This window comes from Equus przewalskii, chromosome 7 (genome assembly GCF_037783145.1).
Source record: "Equus przewalskii isolate Varuska chromosome 7, EquPr2, whole genome shotgun sequence".
NCBI classification, from domain to species: domain Eukaryota; kingdom Metazoa; phylum Chordata; class Mammalia; order Perissodactyla; family Equidae; genus Equus; species Equus przewalskii.
This window is the reverse complement of record NC_091837.1, coordinates 31,266,318-31,289,445: the sequence shown is the minus strand read 5'-3', so window position 1 is coordinate 31,289,445 and position 23,128 is coordinate 31,266,318. Positions and strand designations below refer to the sequence as shown.

The 23,128-nt window shown below is 41.6% G+C and overlaps 2 protein-coding genes across 11 annotated transcripts in view; one reads left to right on the top strand and one right to left on the bottom strand.

The window, feature by feature from the left end:
• Positions 1–15,311, top strand: part of ZNF891 (zinc finger protein 891) — a 30,839-nt gene extending 15,528 nt beyond the window's left edge. For 2 of the 5 annotated variants that reach the window (XR_011542519.1, XR_011542517.1), the window contains one exon: positions 14,192–15,311. The gene's annotated coding sequence lies outside the window, so the exon portion shown is untranslated. Of the gene's footprint in view, positions 1–1,267; positions 4,949–14,191 lie in introns of those variants that run through there. The other 3 variants (XR_011542516.1, XR_011542515.1, XR_011542518.1) reach the window with 2 other exon arrangements.
• Positions 6,076–20,945, bottom strand: ZNF140 (zinc finger protein 140). 6 transcript variants are annotated; one of them, XM_070629451.1, is made up of 4 exons: positions 20,349–20,945; positions 18,958–19,084; positions 18,620–18,715; positions 6,076–8,603 (listed from the first exon to the last, which is right to left on the bottom strand). In XM_070629451.1, exons 1-4 carry the CDS (start codon positions 20,355–20,357, stop codon positions 7,435–7,437), a joined length of 1,401 nt encoding a protein of 466 aa, XP_070485552.1. In that variant the 5' UTR covers positions 20,358–20,945; the 3' UTR covers positions 6,076–7,434. The 6 variants fall into 6 exon arrangements, with proteins under 6 accessions (XP_070485552.1, XP_070485551.1, XP_070485550.1 ...); XM_070629450.1 differs by having other exon boundaries at positions 18,620–18,718; positions 20,349–20,906; XM_070629449.1 differs by having other exon boundaries at positions 18,958–19,136; positions 20,349–20,742.
• Positions 20,946–23,128: the final 2,183 nt, after the last annotated feature.

Genomic DNA, 23,128 nt, shown 5'->3' with positions numbered 1-23,128 from the left:
ATAGATTCTACCCATTTTTTTAAATGTCATAATTTTTTTAACATTTTTAAAACCACCTTTTCTGTCTCCAACTTTTTAAAGGCAACTTTTTGAAAGTGTTACTATAGGGCATGGGCTCTTTTTAAACTTGATGTATAAATTACCTCTAGGCAACTTTCAAAATCTGAGGGAAACAAATAAGGTGCTATAAGTATAGGGGGACCTATGTTAGACAAGGCCATCAGGAAAGGCCTGCACGAGGGCACATTTAAGCTGAAATCTGAGGGAAATTAAGGAGTCATCCATGGGGCATGGGGGAGTGGAGGAACAGAAGAGCTTTCTAAGTAGGACAGCAAGAGTGAAAGTCCTCATTTAGACCTTGGTGTATTTGTGGGGAAAAAAAATTATAGGCAGTAGCAGGAACTCTGTTAGGCAAGGGGGTAAGGAAAAGAGTATGTGAAACCAGGTGGGAAAGTAGGCCAGATCACAAAAGACCACTTATGGCAGGAGTTTATATTTTTATTTGAAGAGCTATGAGAAACTCTTTTGGGATCTTTGATAAGAGATTGAAATTATTTGTTTTAAAAAGATCACACTGGCTGTTGTATAGTCTTGGGAGACTAGGAGGCTACTTTAGTAGTTCATATATGAAATTTGAATGACTGAAAATGGTGTCATTTCCTTAGCATACAGAGTTCTTTTAAGACAATAAAATAAGACATTTGTTTAACATAAACAGGAAATTCAAACTATTATATGTCATGACTTAAACTCACCTGTAATTTAAGAAATGCATATCGGATAAAATACTTTTCATGTATTGGCAAAACTTCACCTTGAGTCTGACATTTCTAAAATATTTTCTGATCACTTTGCATTTTTCTACATAATATGTTGTCCTCCATGATATTGAGGGTATTGGTGATGCAGAATTTTGTCTTTTTTTTTTTTTTAAGATTTTATTTTTTTCCTTTTTCTCCCCAAAGCCCCCCAGTACATAGTTGTATATTCTTCGTTGTGGGTCCTTCTAGTTGTGGCATGGGGGACGCTGCCTCAGCGTGGTTTGATGAGCAGTGCCATGTCCGCGCCCAGGCTTCAAACCAACGAAACACTGGGCCGCCTGCAGCGGAGCGCACGAACTTAACCACTCTGCCATGGGGCCAGCCCCGCAGAATTTCTTAAAAGAATTCTTTTCTTAAAATTCATTTCTTAAAGGAATTTTTTAGACACCAGATGAATAATTTGTTTACCTTTTCTTTACTACCTTTTTCTCTCCTACTCTTTAAAGACTGAAAGTGTTGCTGAAGATTTGGACTCTTTCTTCCAAGTCACATCTGCAAGTTTTGCTGCCTCTCTGCTCTGAGATTCCTTCCATCTCTTCAGAGGGATTTCATACGTTTCCTGTCCTTAGTTCATTGTTTCATATGATAGGAAATTCTTTGATGGCATTTCTCAGTAACATTACCTGACCCAGCTATTTGTGGTGTCTTATTTTAAATCCTCTAAAGCATTTGGGTTTTGCTTTCCAAAAAGTATGGAATTTTGGTGATTGTTGCAACAACTATTTACTTCACTAATATTGAATGTACCTGTTGCTCTACATTCATGGTAACTTCTTGTTTTAATGCTGAAGCTTAGTGTAATAATCTTTTGAGAGACTTCTAAAAACTTTTTTTTATCAAAGCATGACAATATATAGAGAAATCTGTACCGCTTAGTGGGTTCCCCCAAATAGAATACACTTCTTTAGCCAGCTTGTAGAGCAAGAGAGAGCCAAATTAGTGCTTTCACCACTTCCCCAGTGTTGCTGGGATCTTACACTTGTTCTACTCTTATTATTCCCTCAGGTTATCTGTTACAGTCAAGCTTTTATATGTTTTTATTTATTTGTTTTTGAGGAAAGATTAGCCCTGAGCTAACATCTGCTGCCAGTCCTCTTTTTGCTGAGAAAAACTGGCCCTGAACTAACATCTGTGCCCAGCTTCCTCTATTTTGTATGTGGGATGCCACTACAGCATGGCTTGATGAACAGTGTGTAGGTTTGTGCCCAGGATCTGAACTGGTGAAACCTGGGCCACCAAAGCCAAGTGCGTGAACTTAACTGCTACACCACCAGGCTGGCCCGTCATACCTTTTAAAACTTCATGTATATTTTAAACTCCACCAGGTACCATTACTGTGTTAATATTCATTTATGTCAAGGCTTGCAAACTTTCTCTGTAAAGGCTCAGATAGGAATATTTTAGGCTTTGCAGGCCATATATAGTTGCATATTCTTCGTTTTTCAAACAGTTATTTAAAAATGTGAAAACCATTCTTAGCTCAGAGGCCCTGATCTGGCCAATAGGCCATGGTTTCCCAATACTTATATTTACCAACATATTTACCTCCAGTGTTCTTCATTACTCCTGCACTGCGAAGTGTCCATCTTGATCATTTCATACTGCCTAAAGAACTCATCTTAATATTTTTTCTGGCATAGGCATGCTACCACAAATTCCCTCCATTTTTATCTGAAACATCTTTATTTCCAGAGGATTTTTAGCTTGGTATAGAAATCTAGATTGGCAGAGGTGTTTTTTTAATTTCAGCACTTTAAAGGTGCCATTTCATCATCTTCTGACTTCCATCATTTCATATGATAAGGAAGCTCTCAGTCTCAGTGTTGCTCCTGTGAGGTCGTGTGTTTCCCCCTTTGGCTTCTAGTAACCAGGTTTTTTCTTTTATTGTGGTGTGCAGAGTTGTGATCTTTCTATTGAGCCTGCTTGGAATTTGCTGAGCTTGGATCTGTAGGTTGATATCTTTCATCATTTTGTAAGGTTCTTGATTAACTCTTCAAACTGAAATTGAAAACACATCTGAAATTAAGCGTTTAATAGATGGACTTAACAGCAAACTGAACACAGCGTAACAAAAGATCAGTGAACTGGAAGGCAAGTCAATAAAAAAATACTGAAACAGAGAGATGGGGGTGAGGGGAATGAGAGAGGATGAAAGCGTAAGAGACATAGACATTTAGGACATACTCAAACGTTCTAACGTGTAATTAGAGTCTAAACGAAGAGGATGACATATGAGAAATATTTGAGGAGTTAAGTGCTTATTTTTTATAGATTCTACTTACCAGTGGAAATTCTTCAGTATTTTTGCCTTTTTCTTCCATCCTTTTCTGTATTTTCTTTAGTATATTAACCATACTTATATTTAAATCCTTGTCTTTCTCTTAGTTATTGATTGTATAATCCTGTTCTTCACATGCTTAGTAATTTTTATTGTATGCTAGACATGTTTAAAAGAACCCTAGGGGCCCCAGGTGATGTTACCTTCTACCAGAGAGTTTCTCTTTTCCTGTCTTACGGTTTGAGGCGCTCATCATGCCTGTACAACCACAGATTGAGCTGGGTCAGAGCTAGTTTGAATTTTTAGTAAGACTCAGTTTACCTCTATTTAGCCTTTGTACTTTGGATATGCCTCTCATAAACTTTAAATCTGAGGGCTTGGTAGGTCCTAGCCTCCTTAACCTCCTGCCCCATGCAGCTTCAAAATTTGACAAATGGCTTGAGAAAGAGACTGGCCATGTATTTAAGTAGTTACCCTTCACTGGTGGGTTTTTCATTCCCAAGTACCACAGACACTGCAGACACTTGACTCTGCCTTTTAGAACCTGTAAGTCTAGCTCCCTACCTCCTGCACAGCCCTAAAGCCCAGCAAGCATCCCACGGGGGAGAACCAGCTGTGCAATTGAAGCTTCTCAAGTTTCTAATCTGCCAGCTCAACCTCAAGTGACCACTATAACTTTTGTGATTCTCCTTCCCCCAGCAAAGGCCCTTTGCCTGGGCCAAGCCCAATCTTCAGCCCACGTCCAAAATCAGTAAATGTTTACAAGGGGAAAAAAATTGCCTGTGATTCTCAGATCCCCACAGAAGGGTTGTCCTCTCTTTGGAATTTTGATTCATCTAGTCCTTATTGCTTCCACAGCTCTAGGATGCCTTTAAAAATATGATTTTTATAATTAATCTTCTTTATCTGGTTGTTGCTACCATACTGCATCCTATCTAGAAGCAGCCTTTTGAAGATGTAAATAGCAGTTAAACTCTATTGCATAGTAACAACATTGCATTCAGTTGAAGGGATAACAGTTAAGAGATATAACCATATCTGACATGCACAACTGCATGACAGTGCATCTAGGAGTGGCCAGAGGTTGATAGTCCCTCAGCTGTACGCTTGATTGTAAGCAGGAGAATTACTCAGAAGGTAAGCTCAAATTAATTCAGAAAAGGTTTCACACAGACAGTATTATATAGGGAGTCATATTCCAGAAAAGATTGCACGTGTTATGTGAAGAGTGCTCTTCTATAAAGGATAGACATGTTCATTGGGAGTATGATGCTTTTATAATGTATGGATAATTGAATAATCATGACAACAGAGTAATAAAAATATTTTAACTGTCACAGAGGTATAAATAATGGTTGCATTCCTGAGTGCTTCCCATAAATTTCACACATCTTAAATACAAACCTAAGAAAATTGTGTCTGAAATACAAATTCTTACACTACATAGATCAAAATATTCAAACTGGCTGTTTACCCCTTCACATAATTGAGATGGTTACATGTATATCACCATTGTTTCTCTGTCTCAACAGTACCAATTAAGACTGCAATAATGTTTTGCTATACAAGTAATTTAAAGTGTGGTATTATATACTTTTCTCCTGTTTGCTTTTAGATCTTAATATGTCTGGCTATTGTAACCGAATTTCCTCTTGAAAAACAGGCAACATTTTTTTAGTCAGCTACCTCTAGAAAGCACCACAGCTTACAAAAAATGATTCTTATGTTAAATATGGAAAGATGTAACAGATTTATGTGCTAAAATTGAGTGGAAGAAAGCAGCTATGAACCTTGCCAGCACCTTCTTGCTGTAACAAAGCATACTGAATAAACAAAAATATCCAAACTATTCATGAGTGTTTTGACATCTCCTTTACTATATACTCTAGGAATTACCTGTATTTAATGGTTTTAATACTTTATCTGTATTTTAATTTGGTTGAAAATAATAGCATAGTTCTTATTTTCTGAAATATTTTACAAGTTAATGAGAGGACTGTTCGATGAGTTACATAGTTCAGAATGACATTGCATGAAGGGGATTTTAGGGGAAAGTTCTTGTTTTGATAACATGATTCAGGTAATATATCTGGTGGCAAAGGGACTCCCTGCCTGACTGCCCCTCACTTACCTGATCATACGCCTCTTGTCGCTTTTTTCTCCATCATCGTTGACTCTCCCTTGCTCCACAAAGAAAGTCACATTTGGTTTAGAAATAGAGTCCTGCTTACAAGAGTGACAAAATACTTCAAAATATTATGGTTTTTCCTAGATCCAGACCCAATCTCTTAGTAAAGGGAAAAGAAGCTATTACAAGAACAATAGCAGGAAAAAGACTGCAAGGCACTTCCCACTTCCACTGATTTTAAATCATTTCCTCAAGAATATGGAGTAGGAATTCAGCCAGGCAGTTTGGAGCCCACCCCAGTATCTCCTATGGAGAAAGCAGATACCTAAATTCAGTGACCTGCTCAGACCAGCTTCCCATAGTTCTCCATCATTACACTTCCATGTAAATTTGGGGGGCAGGGTCCAGTCAGCCCCATTCCTCCTCAGAGAAGTGTATGGCCACATCCCTGAGTGATACAAACTTTTGAAATGACAGATACACTCTTGTTCACCAAAGGCCCCCACGTGCTGGGGAAAGTAAAGATGCTGGCCACACTCTGGGAAAGGGAGGATTTGTGCACCGGAGAGGTGCTGGTGGAGATTGAGGCTTTGAGTAATTCTAGAAAGTAATTGTTAGGCAGGAGCTATGTGTTCTGATGTCACATTGAGTGGGAAAGAAAAATGCCAGCCTTTCATTTTGTGAACGAAAATCTATATATACATGAAAAAGTATACTTCAATGAGGCACTTATTCAAGTGCTAAAATGCATATTACATACACTAAATGCGAAGGAAGTTCTTAAAAGGAGGTAGGTAGATGCTTCAAAGATAAACCTTTAACTGGGACATTAAAAAATGGGCAAGGTGTACAAGGCAAAACATAATCTGATTTATTTTGACAAATATGTGCTTACAAAAGCAGGGTTCTCACTGTAAATGGAAAAGAGAAAGACTGCCTTGGCATTTTCCTGTGGTGTACCTTATGTACAAGTATGTCAGACTAAGACATGTCTAGTCAGATTCAAGGATAAACATGAGTTAGTATAACCTTAAACCCAAACTCTATCTCAAAGTTAAAACCCTAAGATACGTAAAAATGTTTCTATAGTTACATTTGTATGATATTTCTACAAAAGCACACTCCTCTTCATTATTGAAAATACTGTGATAGTTGGATTTTCAGAATCACATACACTGTGGAAATAAACTCAGCAAGTAACAGGTTAATTTACTATAAATCAAAAGATTTATTCATAGCTTTCTTTTCTGAATTTGCTAAACCCGCCCCCCCCCCCCCCCAAAAAAAACTTCCCCAGGGGGCTGGCCCCGTGGCCGAGTGGTTAAGTTCACACACTTCACTTCGGTGGCCCAGGGTTTCACTGGTTTGGATCCTGGGCGTGGACATGGCACTGCTCATCAGGCCACACTGAGGCAGTGTCCAACATGGCACAACCAGAAGGACCCACAACTAAAATATACAACTATGTACTGGGGGTACTTGGGGAGAAAAAGCAGAAAAGAAAAAAAAAAGATTGGCAAGAGTTGTTAGTTCAGGTGCCAATCTTTAAAAAAAAAAAATTCCCCAAACTGATTCCCTCCAGTATGACTTCTCAGAACTCTAAGATTTTGCCACACTCATTTAATTACAATGGTAGTTTTTTCCCATTTAATTCTGTTGGTTTGAAATACTGCACAGTCACCCTATATTCAGTTCATTTACAGAGCTGCTTTTTCTCTTTAGGAGAGTATTTTAAAATTTACTAAGTATTGGGTGGTACACAAAGCCGTTCTCAAATCACTGTTTTTATGCCTTTGCTTCATTAGGAATTTTCTCATGTCCATGAAAAAATGCACCCTTACCCATCATGTATTCTGTCCTGCTTGAGCTGACAGATGCAGAATGAGCGCCAGTATCTAATTAACAGCTTTCTCACATTTATTGGACATGTGTCCTTTCCCAGGAGGAATTTACAAATGCAGGGTAAAGGAATCCCACCAGATGAAGAGCCTTCTCAATATTGATTGATGTTATCTTCTGATATTACAAAAAGAACAAGCAGCTAGTAATGGCTTTCCCACAAATTCCTGGATTTTTCTCCAGGATACTGAATAAAGCATGGATCACATTTCTTCACATTCGACATATTCACATAAGGCTTCTTTCTAAGAGTTCTCTGAAGTCAAAGTAAGGCATTAGCTACTTTTTTTTTTTTAATCTCTACATTCTTAGGTTTCCTCGACAGTGTGAATTCCCTGGTGTTCAGTAAGGAATGAGTGGTAATTAAATGAATTTTCATATTCATAGGGGTTCTCCAGAGTGTGTGTTCTCTGATGTTTAGCAAGGTTTGAGCTCCAGCTGAAGGATTTATTACATACCTTACATACATAGGGTTTCTCCCCAGTATGAGTTATCTGATGTAGAATGAGGGAAAAGCTCCGACTAAAGGTTTTGTCACATTCAGTACATGCATAGGGTTTTTCTCCAGTATGAATTTTCATATGTTGCGTAAGGGATGCATGCCATGTGAAAACTTTACCACATTCCTCACATTCATAGAGCTTTTCTCCAGCATGAATTCTCTGGTGTTTAATCAGGAATGAGTGGCAGCGGAAGGCTTTCCTACATTCATTGCATTCATAGGGGGTTTTGGTAGTATGGATGGTCTGATGTCGAGTAAGATGTGAAGAACGGCGAAATGCCTTCCCACATTCAATGCATTCATAAGGCTTCTCTCCAGTGTGTGTAATCTGATGACGAATGAGTTCTGAGCCACTGCTAAAGGCCTTCCCACATTTCCTACATATATATTGTTTCTTTCCTATGTGAATTCTCTGATGTCGAGTGAGGTTTGAGGCACGGCTGAAGGCCTTTCCACATTCAGTGCATTCATATGGTTTCTCCCCAGTATGTGTCCTCTGGTGTTCAATGAGAAATGAAAGGTAACTAAATGTTTTATTACAGTCCTTACACTCATGGGGTTTCTTTCCAGTATGTATCATTTGATGTTTCACAAGGTTTGAGATCTGGCTAAAGGTTTTGCCACATTCCTTACACACATATGGTTTCTCTCCAGTATGAGTTCTCTGATGTAACACAAGGGAAAAGCGCCGACTGAAAGTTTTTCCACATTCATGGCATCCATGGGGCCTCTCCACAGTATTGATACTCATGTGTTGAGACAGGGCTTCTTGATGAGAGACTGTCACTCGCCTAATACATCCTTGATTTCCTTGCAGCATCTCAGTAGCATCCTCATATTTCCAGCCCCCTTTAAAACGAGAAGACTCAGGGCCCTGGCTTAGGATTCTTTCCATTATCAAATACTGAGATGAGTCATCTTCACATATGACTTTTTTTGGAGACAACACTTGGATCTCACCATTTGACTCTGAAACTGAAAAGACAAGGCAAATGTTTCTTTTTTTATGTATTGAGTAAAATATAAGCCACTCCTCCTTTTAGAAATGAGAGAACTGAATGGGAAAAAAAAAATCTTAGTATTGCATGGCTTTCATTGTTGTCATATATGACTCTAAAATCTGAGCAGTATGCCCAGAAATTCAGAAGACATCAGACAGAGGAGAGATGTAAGTGGATAGGGAGAAAGACTAAATATAAGTAACTGAAGGTGAGGGTAAAATTGAACTGTAAGGAAGATACATATTTGAGCAGCATAGGTTGCCAGTCTTCCTCACCTCCATTTAAACTTTATTTACTGCCAGAATGACTTGAAAATGGCAATTTCATAATGCTGCTAATAAACTACAAGTGTTCCTCAAGGTCCTGCAAAGACACCAGACTCTATTCACTTATGCCTTTGGAACATCTTACAGTAACTTACTCTAAATAAATAAATAAAGGCTTGTCTGAAAGCTGTCTTCTAAGCTCCTCACTCTAACTCTACTTTCCAAACTGGTGTCTGAAGCTCAACTTTGGTATACAGCCTCTTTCCATCAAAGGCTTTTGATAGAGAAACACAGGCCCTGATTCTTCTCTAGGCTAAATTTTAGGAAGGGACTTTATCATGTTTTGGGGAACAGAATTTTATGATAATATGAAGGTTTTTTAAAAACATAGTCTTATATCCTTGTTCTTAGGAAATAGGGGTAAAAGGCCATGATGTATAAGACTCATTCTCACATGTTTCAGGAAAAAAACTATATAGCAAATGATAAAGCAAATGGGGAAAAATGTTAGCAATAGGTAGATGTGAGTAAAGGGCATATGGGTATTCTTTGTACGATTCCTGCAACTTTTTTGGAAGTTTAAAATTCTTTCCAAATACATTAAAAAATGCATTTTTCATAAAACACACTTTGACATTTATTTTGTTTGGGGGAAATGCTATCTTTTATTACCACTGACTGTAAGCTTCTAGGGAAAAGTAAATAGACCTCATATTTCTTTAACACATATCTAAGGAATGAATCGAGAGATAGGCAAATAAAAATGGAAGATTAGGATGGGGAGGCAGTGAAATAGCTGTTAAGAAAACGATGATCTCAGTAAAGAGAAAACCTTAAATTACTCTCCTGACTCTTCTATAAACCAGTTCCATACCTACTGAGCACCTCAGTAAGAGCCCTGGGGATAAACTCAATAATTCTCTTCAGGAGCTGAGAATATAAATAGGGAGATAAAGAGGACACAGGAAAAAACAATGATATAAGAAATGAGAGTAAGTTCATTATACTTAGAGTAAAAATTGTATAAAGGCTCAGAGACAAGACATAAAAATTCACTACAACAGATAAAGAAAGGCTTCATCTAGAAAGGCCTCACTGAGGAAAGTAGTTGGGAACTGAAACACAGTACAGCATACACCAGGTGGTTCTGGACATTTACTGCTATTAGAAAGAGCTGTTGGAGTTAGCTGCCTAGATTACTATACTATTTGCCATACGATTTCCCAGACCAGTGAGAGTAAAAAGCACAACCAAGAAAACCAGGTTCAAGATATGAGTAGAATGCTAATTATAAATCCAAAACCTCTCTTCCCTCCCTCAAAGTCATCTCACCTCCTCCCATCGCCTACTATGCTGATACTCTTTTTGGTAGATGCCAAATGGATTTGAGAAAACTTGGCACTTATCCTTATCAAAAGCCTACAGGGATACAGGTACTCATTCTTATGTAACAAAGGATTCCTACGATAAATCACCAACTAATATACTCAAAGCAAAATTTTTAGATGTTTACATTCTTATGAAAAAACAAAAATATCCTCTATCACCAGTATTACTTAAGGTCAGTGAGAAGTACTTACTATAGTAGAAATACAAGAAGAAAACAAATTTTGGAAAACAAGATTTTAGAAATCCTTACAGAGACACTTCTGGTTTCTGGTCCTGCGTGTAAGAAGCTTGTAAGTCGCCACTCCACTCTGTCCTAACAACAAGGAAAAAGCTGAACTGAGAAACCAACAACCCTCCTTAGATCCGTCAGACAAGTGAGGTCACAGGGCAAACTGCTGCCCCCAAGATTGGAGAAACAGATAGGAGGATACAGAGAGTCACAACTTACTAGAGCAGAAGCCCCTGGAGGAACCAGTGCCAGGACAGGAAAACCAGAACTGTTACTGACGCACAGCTAGAGGCTCACTACTGATAAGTCTGTGAGTTAAAAACTCCAGGGGGACCCAGTCACAGAGGCCCCCATCACACTTTTGTTTTACCTTCAGTAGTTCTACCAGGTCTTCATAGTGAATATTGAAGAAAAAGCCCCTCATGCTTCCAGCAGAGGAGGAGAAAAGGAGCCATCCTGAGGTATGCCAGAGCACTCTGTTCTCATTAACGAGGTGCTCTCAGGAGAAACTACTTTACCAGAGCCTGGGAGAAGAGAAGAACTCAACTCTGGCTCCTGCTAGTCATCCTGCCCCACCTACGTGGGGAAAAACTGAGAAGCACTAGTGAAGGTCACAGTGCATAGGCTCACCACAAACTGAGACTTAATCAGAGAGCTACAGATCGCTTCCCGGCCCCCCACAACTCACCACTACATTGCTAAAGGCCTGTTTACCCAGTACCTCACGTCCACCTTTAAACAAAAATTACAAAGCATATTAAAAGAAAAAAAAGTCTGAAGAGACTGAACAAGTATCAGAACCAGAGTTAGATATAGCAGGAATGTTGGGATTATCAGATCAGGAATTTTTAAAAGCTATGATTAATATGCTAAGGGCTTTAATGGAAAATGTTGATAACATGCAAGAATAAATGAATAATATGAGCAGAGAGAAGAAAATTCTAAGAAAGAGTCAAAGAAATGCTAATGTAAACTATGGACATTGTTTATGATGTCAATGTAGTTCATCAGTTGTAATGAATGTACCACTCTGGTGGGGGATGTTGATAATGGGAGAGGCTGTGCATGTGTAGGGGTCGGGGATATATGGGAAATCTTTGTACCATTCAATTTGGCAATGAACCTGCTCTAAAAAATAATGTCACAATTAAAAAAAATGCTAGAGACCAAAAACTCTGTAACAGAAGTGAAGAATGTCTTTGATGGGCTCAGTAGTCTGGACTCATCTAAGGAAGGAATCTCTGAGGCAGACAATATGTCAATGAAAACTTGCAAAACTAGAAAGCAAAGGAAAAAAGGCTAAAAAAAAGCAGAACAAATATCCAAAAACTGTGAGGTAACTACAAAAGGTGTAACATACACATAATGGGAATACCAGGAGAAGAGAGAAAGAAACAGAAGCAGTATTTGAAGCAATAATGACTGAGAATTTCCCCAAATTAATATCAGACACCAAACCACAGATCCAGGAAGCTCACAGAATACCAAGTAAGACAAATACCAAAAAAAACCTACAACTAGACATATCATATTCAAATTTCAGAAAACCAAAGGTAAAGAAAAAATCCTGAAAGAAGCCAGAGGAAAAAAACACTTTACCTATATGTGAGCAAAGAATTCAATTTGACTTCTCCGAAACCACACAAGAGAGTGAAGTGAAAAACTTAAAACATTGAGAGAAAAAAACCACCAACCTAGAATTCTCTACCCTGAGAAATTATCCTTCAAAAGTAAAGGAGAAATAAAGGTTTTCTCTAACAAAAATTGAGGAAACTTGTTACCAGTATATCTGCCTTGCAACATCCAACAGCCATTCATGAAAAAAACTCAACAAACTAGGAATAGAGTGAAACTCCCTCAACTTGTAAAGAATATCTACAAAAAACCTACAACTAACATCATACTTAATGGTGAGAGATTTGAAGCTCTCCCACTAAGACTGAGAACAAGGGAAGGATGTCCCTTCTCACCAATGCTTTTCACTATCCTACTGTAATTCTTAGCTAATGCAATAAGACAAGAAAAGGAAGTAAAAGGTATACAGACTTGCAAGGAAGAAATAAAACTTTGTTTGCAGATGACAGATTGTCTATGCAGAAAATCCAAAAAAAATTACAGAATTCCTAGAACTAATAAGTGATTATAGCAAGACTGCAGGATACACAGTTAATGTACAAAAAGTCAATCACTTTCCTATATAAATGGATGTTGAAATTAAACACACATTACCATTTACATTAGCACCCCCCAAAAATGAAATACTTAGGTATATACCTAACAAAACATACAAGATTTATATGAGGAAAACTACAAAACTCTGATGAAAGATATCAAGGAAGAACCAAATGGAGAGATATGCCATGTTCCTGGTTAGCAAGACTCAACATTGTCAAGATGTCAATTCTTCCCAACTTGATCTATAGATTCAACAAATTTCCAATCAAAATCCCAGCACGTTATTTATACATCTCAACAAACTGATTCTAAGGTTTATATGGAGAAGCAAAAGACCTAGATTATCTAACACAATACTAAAGGAGATGAACAAAGTCAGGGGATTGATACCTGACTTCAAGACTATACTGTAAAGCTACAGTAATCAAGACAGTGTGGTATTGTTGAAAGACTAGACAGTAGATCAATGGAACAGAGTAGAGAACTCAGAAATACACCTGCATAATTAAAGGCAAGTGATCTTTAACAAAGGAGCAGACAACACAAGGGAGCAAAGATAGTCTTTTCAACAAATGGTGCTGGAACAACTGGACATCCACATGCATAAAAACGAATCTAGACACAGACTTTACACTCTTCACAAAAATTAATTCAAAATGGATGATAGACCTAAATGTAAAACACAAAACTATAAAACTCCTAGAAGCCAGAATGACCTTACAAAATGCTCACCTGCCTAAAATCTTTTAATGACTCCCTATTAGCCTAGGGATGAACTCTGAGTTCATTAGCGTGACTTGTAAAGTGCTTGCATGATCTGCCAGTGCTTTCCATAACTGTCTTGAATTCCCACCATCTCCTCCTTACATGTTATACTTTTGCTCACTCTATACTGAACCTTATATTTTCATTTTATCAGCGTGATCTTTCTACATGCTGTAATATTGTGTTTTTCACTTATAGAATACAGGATGAGTTGTTCTAGTCCTACAAAGATGGAGTAAGTACACACCTACCGCTCTGTCCCACTGAATGCAAGTAAAAACCGTGGACAGAACGCGTAGAGCAGCTATCTGAGGACTGAACAGTGGTAGCAAGCTGACTGGGGAAGGAAACCAGAACTCTAACACTGACTGGTGGTGATTTTCTTGGGTTTTTTGCCCCCTCCAGTCTCTCCAGGCCTAAATCCAAAGGCAGCCTGAAAGCAAGAACTGTGCAGCAGGTGTGAGGAGAAAGAGCTCCAAGAGAAGCCTCTTTTTCTGGTCTGAGGAATGGGGAAGAGGGTCTGTACTGGTCAGAGAAACCTTATTTTTTGTTTGTTCATTTCCCATTCTCTCCAGCCCAACCCCAAGGCATCCTGCAGCAGTCGTGGCCACACAGACAATTAAAACTCTAAGGCAGAGTAACCTTTCTCTTAGCAGAAAAATCTAGGGTCCCAAAAGCACAGGAGTAATAACCTTTTTTTTTCCCCCTATCCCCTTGTTGCTTGCTGCTTGGTTGCAGAGGGAGACACAGTTGCAGAAGTACAAAGCAGAGGAGAAACTAAAGGTCTGGCTTTCTATCCAGACGACTTGAAGAAAAAGGGACCCTAGGAGCCAAAAAGGGTAGGGGAGATTGTGAAGAAAGGCGCTCAAGAAGGTGATCCCATAAAGTTGTGTATGAAATCCTGAGCTCATCCCTGAGTTGAGCATGCATGGATCTGACCCTAAATAATATAATAAAAGCTGTGAGAACTGAATCACAGGGGGACCCACTGCCCAAGTTCCAGGAAGACCACTAGGAGGTGCATGTGTGGGACAAATACAGTAGACCTACAAATGCCGGGAGCCATGTTACCAACGCCTATACAGCCGTCTGACAGGGCCCGGGCTGAGAAGGGCCGAGGGGCGCAGGGACGCCCCTCAGTGAAGAATGGCCGGCCGACACCCCTGATATTTTCTGAAATGTATACATGCTTTCTATCAAGGTTATGACTATACTTGTTTCTGCTTTTTATTCTTGAAGATATATATATAGTTTAACTTAGCTTTTCAGCCTTACTAGCAAAATGATATTTTCTCCGGGCAGTGTGCTCAAGGGACAATTAGCCCTACCCCCTGAAAGACAAAGGAATGCTTTCACCCCCTAAGGGTAAATAATGGGGTAATAATAAAGGGTAAATAAGGGTAAATAAGGGTAATGTAAAGAATTTTAACTACCCGCTGAGAACGCACGTAGCCCTGGGGATAAGATACCCACGAGTTGCCTTTTGTTCCCATTAACCATCTAGACTAATGGCGTGGACGATTGATGGAGGCAGGGGTAGCTCCCCCAGGACGTGAACAGACGGAATGCTGTCCTGACCAGAGGTCTGGACCTTCTCTCTTTGATTTAACTTTACCATGAATTACAACAGATGTCAAGGTACCTATCTCTTTTCGTTTAGAGACAATAAACGATAGTTAATTGCAGAGAAGACGATCATTAACCTTACGCTCTATAGAATGGAATGCTAATAAATATTCTTGTGCTCACTTTGTATCTCCTTATCTCTCTGAGAATATTTGTAGAGCTATTTCTGTACTAATCCTGAAAAATATAAAAACGACACTGTGCACAGTAAAGACAGACTTGATTACACCGACTCAAGTCTCACGTCTCTTCCTTCACTGCGCCGACTCCGTCCCTCCCTCAGGAACCTGGACTCGGCTGGAGCAGGACTCCGGCATACAAAGGCTTTGGTAAAAGACAGGTTAGAACTTGTGGCCTCAACTTGTCCATGTCAACAGCCTGCTTAAATAAAGTTAACATCTCAACAGGATTTAAACAAGAAGCAAAGTCTTAAAGTATCAAAATGAATAGATTACAGTCCAAAGTTATAGGACATACAGAGAAACAGGAAAATTTCATCACCCCACAGGAAAAAGACTATCCAGCTATATAAAACAGATTTATGAAGCGTGTATATATGGACAGTGCATTAAAAAAATACTAGGCAAAACTGTTCTTTTAGTATGAAAATGGTATTTCGATAGGTAGAAAATGACCCTACACTTTATACATGATAGTGAAGCACTGTGCAGTGAAATGTCAAGATATCTGTAATTCACTTTAAATTACTCAGCAAAAAAAGGAGTGGGGTGAGGCAAATACTGTAAAATATTATCCATTATTAAATCCATAGCTAAGACTGTACAAATTTATGCAAAGATAGAAAAACAGACAAAAATGAATACAGAACCCAGAAAGACACAAAAATTGACATTTAACTCATAAAACAAACTTAAAACAGTGAGGGAAAGGACAGGCATGTCAATAAATGGTGCCATGATAAGTGGATCTCTACACAGAAGAGATCAAAATTGACCACTAACTCACATGACAAACAAAAATAAACTGCAAGTGGACCATGGGTCTAAATGTGAATGGCAAAATGACTAGGCTTTTTAAAGAGAAAATCTAGGAAAATGTTTTCATCATGACTTCACGGTAGGGAAAAATTTCTTAAACAGGTCAAAAAATACTAATCATAAAGAGAAAGACTCATAAATCTGACTACACTAAAGAATTTTGGTTCATCAAACGACAGTATTAAGGGGAAAAGTAAGCCACATATGAGAGAAGATATTTTCAATGAATATAATCAACAAAGGATTTGTATCCAAAATATGTAACTCCTACAAATAAGAGAAGACAGAGAATCCAGTAGATAAATGAGCAAAACCTTCAAGAGGTGCTACACAAATGAGGGTGTCTCAATGTCCAATAAACACGTGAAGAGGTGCTCAACCTCATCAGTAGTCAGAAAAATTCAAGTTAAAACCACAATAAGCCGGCACTGCACACTCTTCTGAGAGGTGAATAAACAGTGCCTGACAGTACTGCACAGTGTGAGTGTGGGGAGCGCACTTCCTGTGCTTGTGGGAGTGTAAGTCAGTAAAAGCACTTTGGAAACATTTCAGCATTATCTAATGATGGGGAAGAGGTGCATGAGCCTCTGACCCAGCAATTCCAGTCCTAGAAACCTGTGCCGGTATGTGCCAGGATACCGGGACAACAGCAACACTGCTTGCAAACAGCCCGAAATTGCAAACAAACCAAGAAAGCCTTCAATAATAGAATGGGTAAATTGGGGTGTACTTGTACAATGAACCAAACTGCTAGAGCAATATGCAAAATGCATAAATCTTAAAATAATCTTGAGAAGCAAATCACAATACATACATTATAAGCCCTTCTATATAAAGTTCACAAACATACAAATCCAAACTGTAGTGATCAGATATACAAACAGCTGATAAAGCTCTAAAGAAAACCAAGGAAGTTACTAGCATTAAAGTAAGGAGACCATGCCCTTTGGGCCGGGGGGGAGTGACGACTGGCGAGGACACAGAAAGCTCTTAGGGACCTGGCAGTGTTCTGTTTACTGACCTGAGTGGCAGTTACATAGGTGTCTGTTAATAATTTTGAAAGCTGCACATTTATGTTTTATGCAATATTTGTATGACATTTCACCTTCCAAAAACAGTACTGGAAGGAATACAGACTGTGAGAGCTGTATTACAGTCATAGAATTAGAAACAATTTTTCCATTTGTCCTTTACCTCACTTCCTCTGTACATAGTTTTATTGGTTTTATTATTTTAAAAACATTGAGAAAAGGACATTTTTCTTCCACTCAAACATTAAATGAAGTCTCCCTGCCCTCGTTCCCCCTCGTGACTTCAGCCCCCATCAGTCCTTTCCTTCCACGTCCTCTGCTGTGTCCTCCTGCAGGTCTCCCCTTAAAGCCAGCGCTCAGTTTTCGTGGCACCTTCTCCTGGTCCCTCAGCAGGCCTTCCAGGCTGCTGCTTCCCTGTAAGCTTTCCTCCTGCTGTTTCAACAGGACCACTAGAGGCCAGGATGCCTCCGCTGGAAGTTTGCTTCAGAAGCATCTATAGAACTTTTGGAACTTTTCATAAATACATATAAATTCCAGAGATCTTCCATGTCAAAATCTGCAAGGGTGGGGGGTGGCCATATTTATTTTTAAAGAGCTTCACCAGCAATTCTATTGTCCACCTAAGGTGAAAAAGGCTTTCAGAGCACTTCTCAACCTCATGGCTTCAATTTTTGCTTCTTAATATAAGATTCCCACACCTACATCTTTAACTTGCATTTTTTCTAAGATATATTCCAACAGTGTGTTGCACATCTTAACTTGGGAATATCATCCTCTACTCACATCAAGCATATCTCAAACTAATTCATCACCTTTTCTACAAAACCAACCCTGTTCCCATCTCTTGTGTTTCTGTTACTATAATCCCTATCCAAATTATCCAGGCCTAAAACACCACTTGGAAATTCTTTTTTTCTCACTGCTGAACTGCCAACTCTAACAAAATCATTTACAGACCCATTTTATCTCACTAGGCCATAACTTCCTTGACAGTTATTACACTTTTGTATGACTTATAGTCTCTATAGCACCTAATAAAAAGTCTTGACGAGATTAAAATTTCAATAAGTATTGTTAAGTGAATATATGAATGAATGAATGAAGCCATCAGTTAATCAAAGGGTATTGAATTAACCTTTCCAAGATGATTAAATAGAACAGCAATATGAAAAAACAATATACCTTTTAATTTAGGGAATAGAAACATACATCAATTTCAAGAAAGGAGAAATCAAAAAGAAATGAGGTTCAGCACCCAGACAGAGCTAACAATGCAAAGAAAGGACACATCTGTCTGTGAGAAAGTGGGGAAAGGATAAGATGAGAACTGAAGGCAGACTGGCAAGTGGGTGTAAAGTGGTCCCTTAGGAGCTGTGGGCAAGACTTCACAGTCTCTGTATCTCTAGCATCTTTAAGGGAAAACTTTCCAACCAACATATAAAAAAATATTGCTTTCTCACTGACTAGTTGTTATTTTAAAAATCTTCCCCACCAGCATCTAACTCACTCACCTGAAAAGAGATCTCTTCTCACATCTCCATTCCCCAACCAAGGCTCTTTCCCTTGCTCCAATAAGGAAACCACATCTGGCTTAGAAACGTTAAGACCTGCTTACAGAAAATGAAATAAATTCAAAATCAGTCCTTAAATCCTCAGAAAAGGGGGCCATTAAAAGAAATGCCAGATGTAAGTATGAAAGATGTCTAAAGATCAGGTGAAGTTGTAATCTACATCTTAAAAACTAAAAAAACAAAAACACACCTCCCTTGGGAATATTCAGCCTGATAATCAAGATTCACAACAGCCACCCTAAGGGTCAGATTCTGACTGAGGGGAGATGAGTACTTACCCAGGGAGACCAGGTGGCCGTAGTTCTCCAGCATGACAATCCTGTACAGATCTCTCTGAGCAGGCTGAAGCCACTCCCACTCCTCCCGGGAGAAGTCTATGGCCACATCTCCGAATGTCACCGACCCCTGAGAGAACATGCAGACATCCGCACAACCAGCACCCGCGCTCCCAAAGGCCCTGACCAAGGGGTGAGACGAGGCCCATTGTGGAGGGTGGACAGTGGTATGTCAGCAGTGGCAATGGGAGTTTTCAGAATTCTGAGTAATTATTGAGAGTATTACTAAGAGCCTAGCTGTTTGGTTTTGTTGTACAGCTGGAGAAAAGGAGAAAACACGTGATTTGTCCTGAGATAACTTACAATTTTGTGAAAGATAAAGGATCATACATGTGAACAACGTGGATTTCTGGCTTTGGTTGTAAAAATTCTTAAGATCTTAGAATACTTTATGAATAGTAAAGACAATTCATTCATGTTTAACAGACGATGTATATTTTTCTGAATACTAGCCTGTTTTAATACGACTTGGCAAGAATTTTTCACGGTAACAACTGGCTGTAGCAGATAACGGCAGCTCCGCGCTCGAGTTGATCGCCCCCATCCCCATTGCTGTAGGCAGAGCTGGGACACTTAGCGGCAACCGCAGCAACAGCGCAGTCCCAGGCGCTCTCCAAGAGGGGCGAGCGCCCCCCGGGACGGAGCCTAAGCTTTCCCCGCAAGGTTACGCGGATAATAAGCCGCTGCTCTGCAGCCGGGTTTTGCACCACTTGAATGATCCACAGCACGCTAGGCATGGCCATGAATTTTAGAAGGTCCCAGACCACACGTAGGGCAGAGTCTTATTTTACAGTTTAAATTTTTTTAATAAAGACTATTGACTAATAAATGAAGCTGTCTCGTAAACAGTGGGATCTGCAGCACAGGTGGAACAGACGCCCCAGCAAGAGCCGGAGAGCCTCGGGGCTTCAAGACCAGCAGGGCAAGCGCGGGAGCGAGAGGCGGACCTAACCGCAGGCACTGGCGGGCGGCCGGCCTCGCGCCGCCGCCGGGCCCACGACTGCGCCGAGCCCGAGCCTCCCCGCCGAGGGCGCCGTCCTGTGTGGGCGCGAGCCACCTGGAGGGCCGCGGGCGGACACCGCGGGCCGGGAGCCCCCTGCCGGCAGGTCCTCAGGCGACGCCTGGGCCGCTGGTCCCGGGTCGCGCCTGAGGCCACGACGGAGGCGCCGCACGCGGACGCCGGGAAAGCAAGAGGCGCGGCCGGGCAGGCCCAGCGAGCCCCGGCCTCCCTGGTCGTCGGTCAGCCTCGGGCCCCGCGAGCCTGCGGGCGGACGGCCGGCGTCCCCACGTCCGCAGACGCGGCGGCGCGCGAGAAAGCGGGCCGGGCCGCTTACCTGAGACATGGCGCCCGGAGGGCGGTGGGGGAGACGGCCTCGGCGCAGGGGCTCCCTCCCTGCAGAACGGCCGCCGAGCGCTCCGGGCGCCGGGCCCGCCGCCTCCGGCCCTCGGCGCTCCCTAACCCGACTCGGCTCTGCGTCTGCGGATCTGCCGCTCGCGTCGCGCAAACCGCGCCTTCCGGAGCCGCAAGGACCGGACCCGTGTACCCGGCCGCAGGCCTCAGAGCCTACACTTCCCGGACCCACCGCGGCCTCCGCGGGGAAGGAAGGACGCCCCTCACACACACACACTACAATTCCCAGAACGCCCCGCGCCCGGGCCCACGCCCACGCCCACGGTGCCCGAGACAGCGACCGCCGGGCTCAGACGCTGCACTTCCCAGGACCCACTGCGACCTCCGCGGGGAAGGAAGGGCTCCCCACATACACACTGCAATTCCCAGAACGCCCCGCGCCCACGCCGTGCCACGGCGCGAGACAGCGACCGCCGGGCTCAGACGCTGCACTTGCCGGACCCCCTGCGGCTTGCGCGGGAAGGAAGTGCTTCCCGCCCCCAACCCCCCCCAACCCCCCCCCACCCACACACACACACACACTACAACTCCCAAAATGCCCCGCGCCGGAGCTCATGACGCCTTGAGACAAAGGCCATTGACCTCAGGTAACTACAACTCCCAGAACGCCCCTCAGCCTGAGACCAAGAGGTCCACCCTCAAACAACTACAATTCCCAGCACCGACTGCGGCCGTGGCACTTCCATCGGACACCCGCAGCCTCCGACAATTGTCCTAACGAGATGCAGTTGTCACAGACCCTCGGGCTGAGGGAACACAGCCCCGTTGGCGGCCCCGGCTCCTCACGCTCCCGGGCTCTGACCCGCCCTGAAGCCCTGCGGAAAGAGCAGCTAAAACGGCTGCGCGGCGAGTGACCCGAGGGCGCCTTTCGCCTTGGTGCGCGGGACGCTGTCCCGGGACACGGCGGGGGTCTGGGGAGCGAGTCGGACCCCTCCCTGCCGGCGAAGAGCTCGGAGTCTGAGTGGGCGGGAGGCGGGGCGACAAAGCTTGTACTGAAACGAAGCGGTTAGGAAAGAGTCGGCCCACTCAATCAGGGAAGATTACTCCAGGTGGAGGGAACAGTTTGTGAGAACAGGACTTGGAGGCAGGAAAGAAAAATGGCCCATTGTAAAAACTGGAAGACGGTAAAAAGAAAGAAATTCACTGGCCTGGTGGAAAGAAGGCAAGGAAGAGATGGTGTCACCGCCCAAGGGGAGTCGTATGCCCGCCTCAAGACGCAGCAGTGGAGAGGCCAGGTGGTAGTAAGGGCTTGATTACAGATGCTAGCAAGCGAGAAGATAGCTGATGTCTCCAAGAATGTCTTACACGACAAAGACTACGGGCCACTTAGATAGGGGCAGGTCTCCGGATGGGGCAAACATCCGTTCTTAGTTCCTGATAATCTTTTGTTTCACTGGATATGCATCAAAGATCAGAGCAATGCCCTATACCCTGATTTAAAGATAATAATAAAATCTTTAATATGTATAGTAAAGATTACTGTCTACGTGAGTGGCACCAATGACTCCCCACTGTCAGTTGTAACCTAGCATAATCATCTGCTGTTAAGGAGAACAGGGTCGTCTTGTCTGGCTACTTCCTGCTGAATGGGGTTCACGGAGGGGGACCATGGAATGAATCAGAGTCACTTCTGTTTTGCCCCCATGACTCTGGAGAGGGGGCTGTTGAGTCACTGATGCATACAGTTTAGACACTCTTGATCCCCAATTTAATTATAAAGAATTGCCAGAGTCACCACACCACATCTTTCAGTTGTCATTGATGATGGCTGTCAGCATAGACTCTGCCTGGGGTCATCACATTCCTAAGGAACTCAGAACAAAGTTACCAACTCATCACAGCTGGGAGGGGCCATAAAATCTACAGAGCAGGTGGATCTCCTGGAGGGGAGGGTGGTATCCAGCTGGGTTAGTCAATCAGCAGTCATTCACACTTAGAATATGGTTTCTTTTCTACAATATGGCTTCCCTTATGTCAACCTGGTGCTGAGCTGGTATTAGTGCAAAAAGAGAAAAAACTGAAAAAGCAAGCAAGGCCTTGTGAAAGACTTGGCATGTTGTGCAATGAGAAGACATTGAAGTCGTAAGGAGGGGTAAGATATAGTCATATTTGCGTTCTAGTGCCCGGTGTTAAGGGTAAATTGAAGGGAAGGAGGACTTGAGCCAGGAAGGCCAATGAAGGTGAAATAGTAGCTCTGTCTTCTGGAGACTGATCAGAACTAGTGCATGGGGGTTAGGGGAGACTGATTCAAGAAACAATTTAAAGGAAGAATCTAAGTAATGACATGGATATGGTAGATGGGAGAGAAGGAGGAGCTAGGTTTCTTGCTTGGGTGAAATGTTTCTAGAGGTTCATTCTTTAAAACCTCTTGGAGCACTGTATTAGCCACTCTCATGACTTCAACTTCCACTTATACCACAGACAACTTGCCCATATCTTTTGGATAATCACTTTAAAAAATCACTAAGATGATGAACACAGGGAAACACAAAAAAATTTAGGAGAGAAGAAACGAGTTTATTTTGGGACATGATGAGATTGACATGTATCCTGTTTAATCTTAACTACTAATCTTGTTCAAACTATTTTTTTCTCACTTGGAATCTTGCTATAACTTCACCACATCCATTTCCCCAAATCTTTTATTCACACGCAATTCAGCCTGATGTTTATAAAACCACTTACAAACATATTCCTCTGCTT

What these genes read in the sequence shown, in the direction of transcription:
- ZNF140 (XM_070629448.1), bottom strand. Translation starts at nt 19,096, where the DNA reads ATGTTCTCTCAGGGGTCGGTGACATTCGGAGATGTGGCCATAGACTTC. An exon ending in CGGCCACCTGGTCTCCCTGG is followed by an intron (nt 18,719 to 18,957) that starts GTAAGTACTCAT and finishes ATTTTCTGTAAG; the next exon opens with CAGGTCTTAACGTTTCTAAG. An exon ending in GAGAAGAGATCTCTTTTCAG is followed by an intron (nt 8,604 to 18,619) that starts GTGAGTGAGTTA and finishes TTGTCTTTTCAG; the next exon opens with TTTCAGAGTCAAATGGTGAG.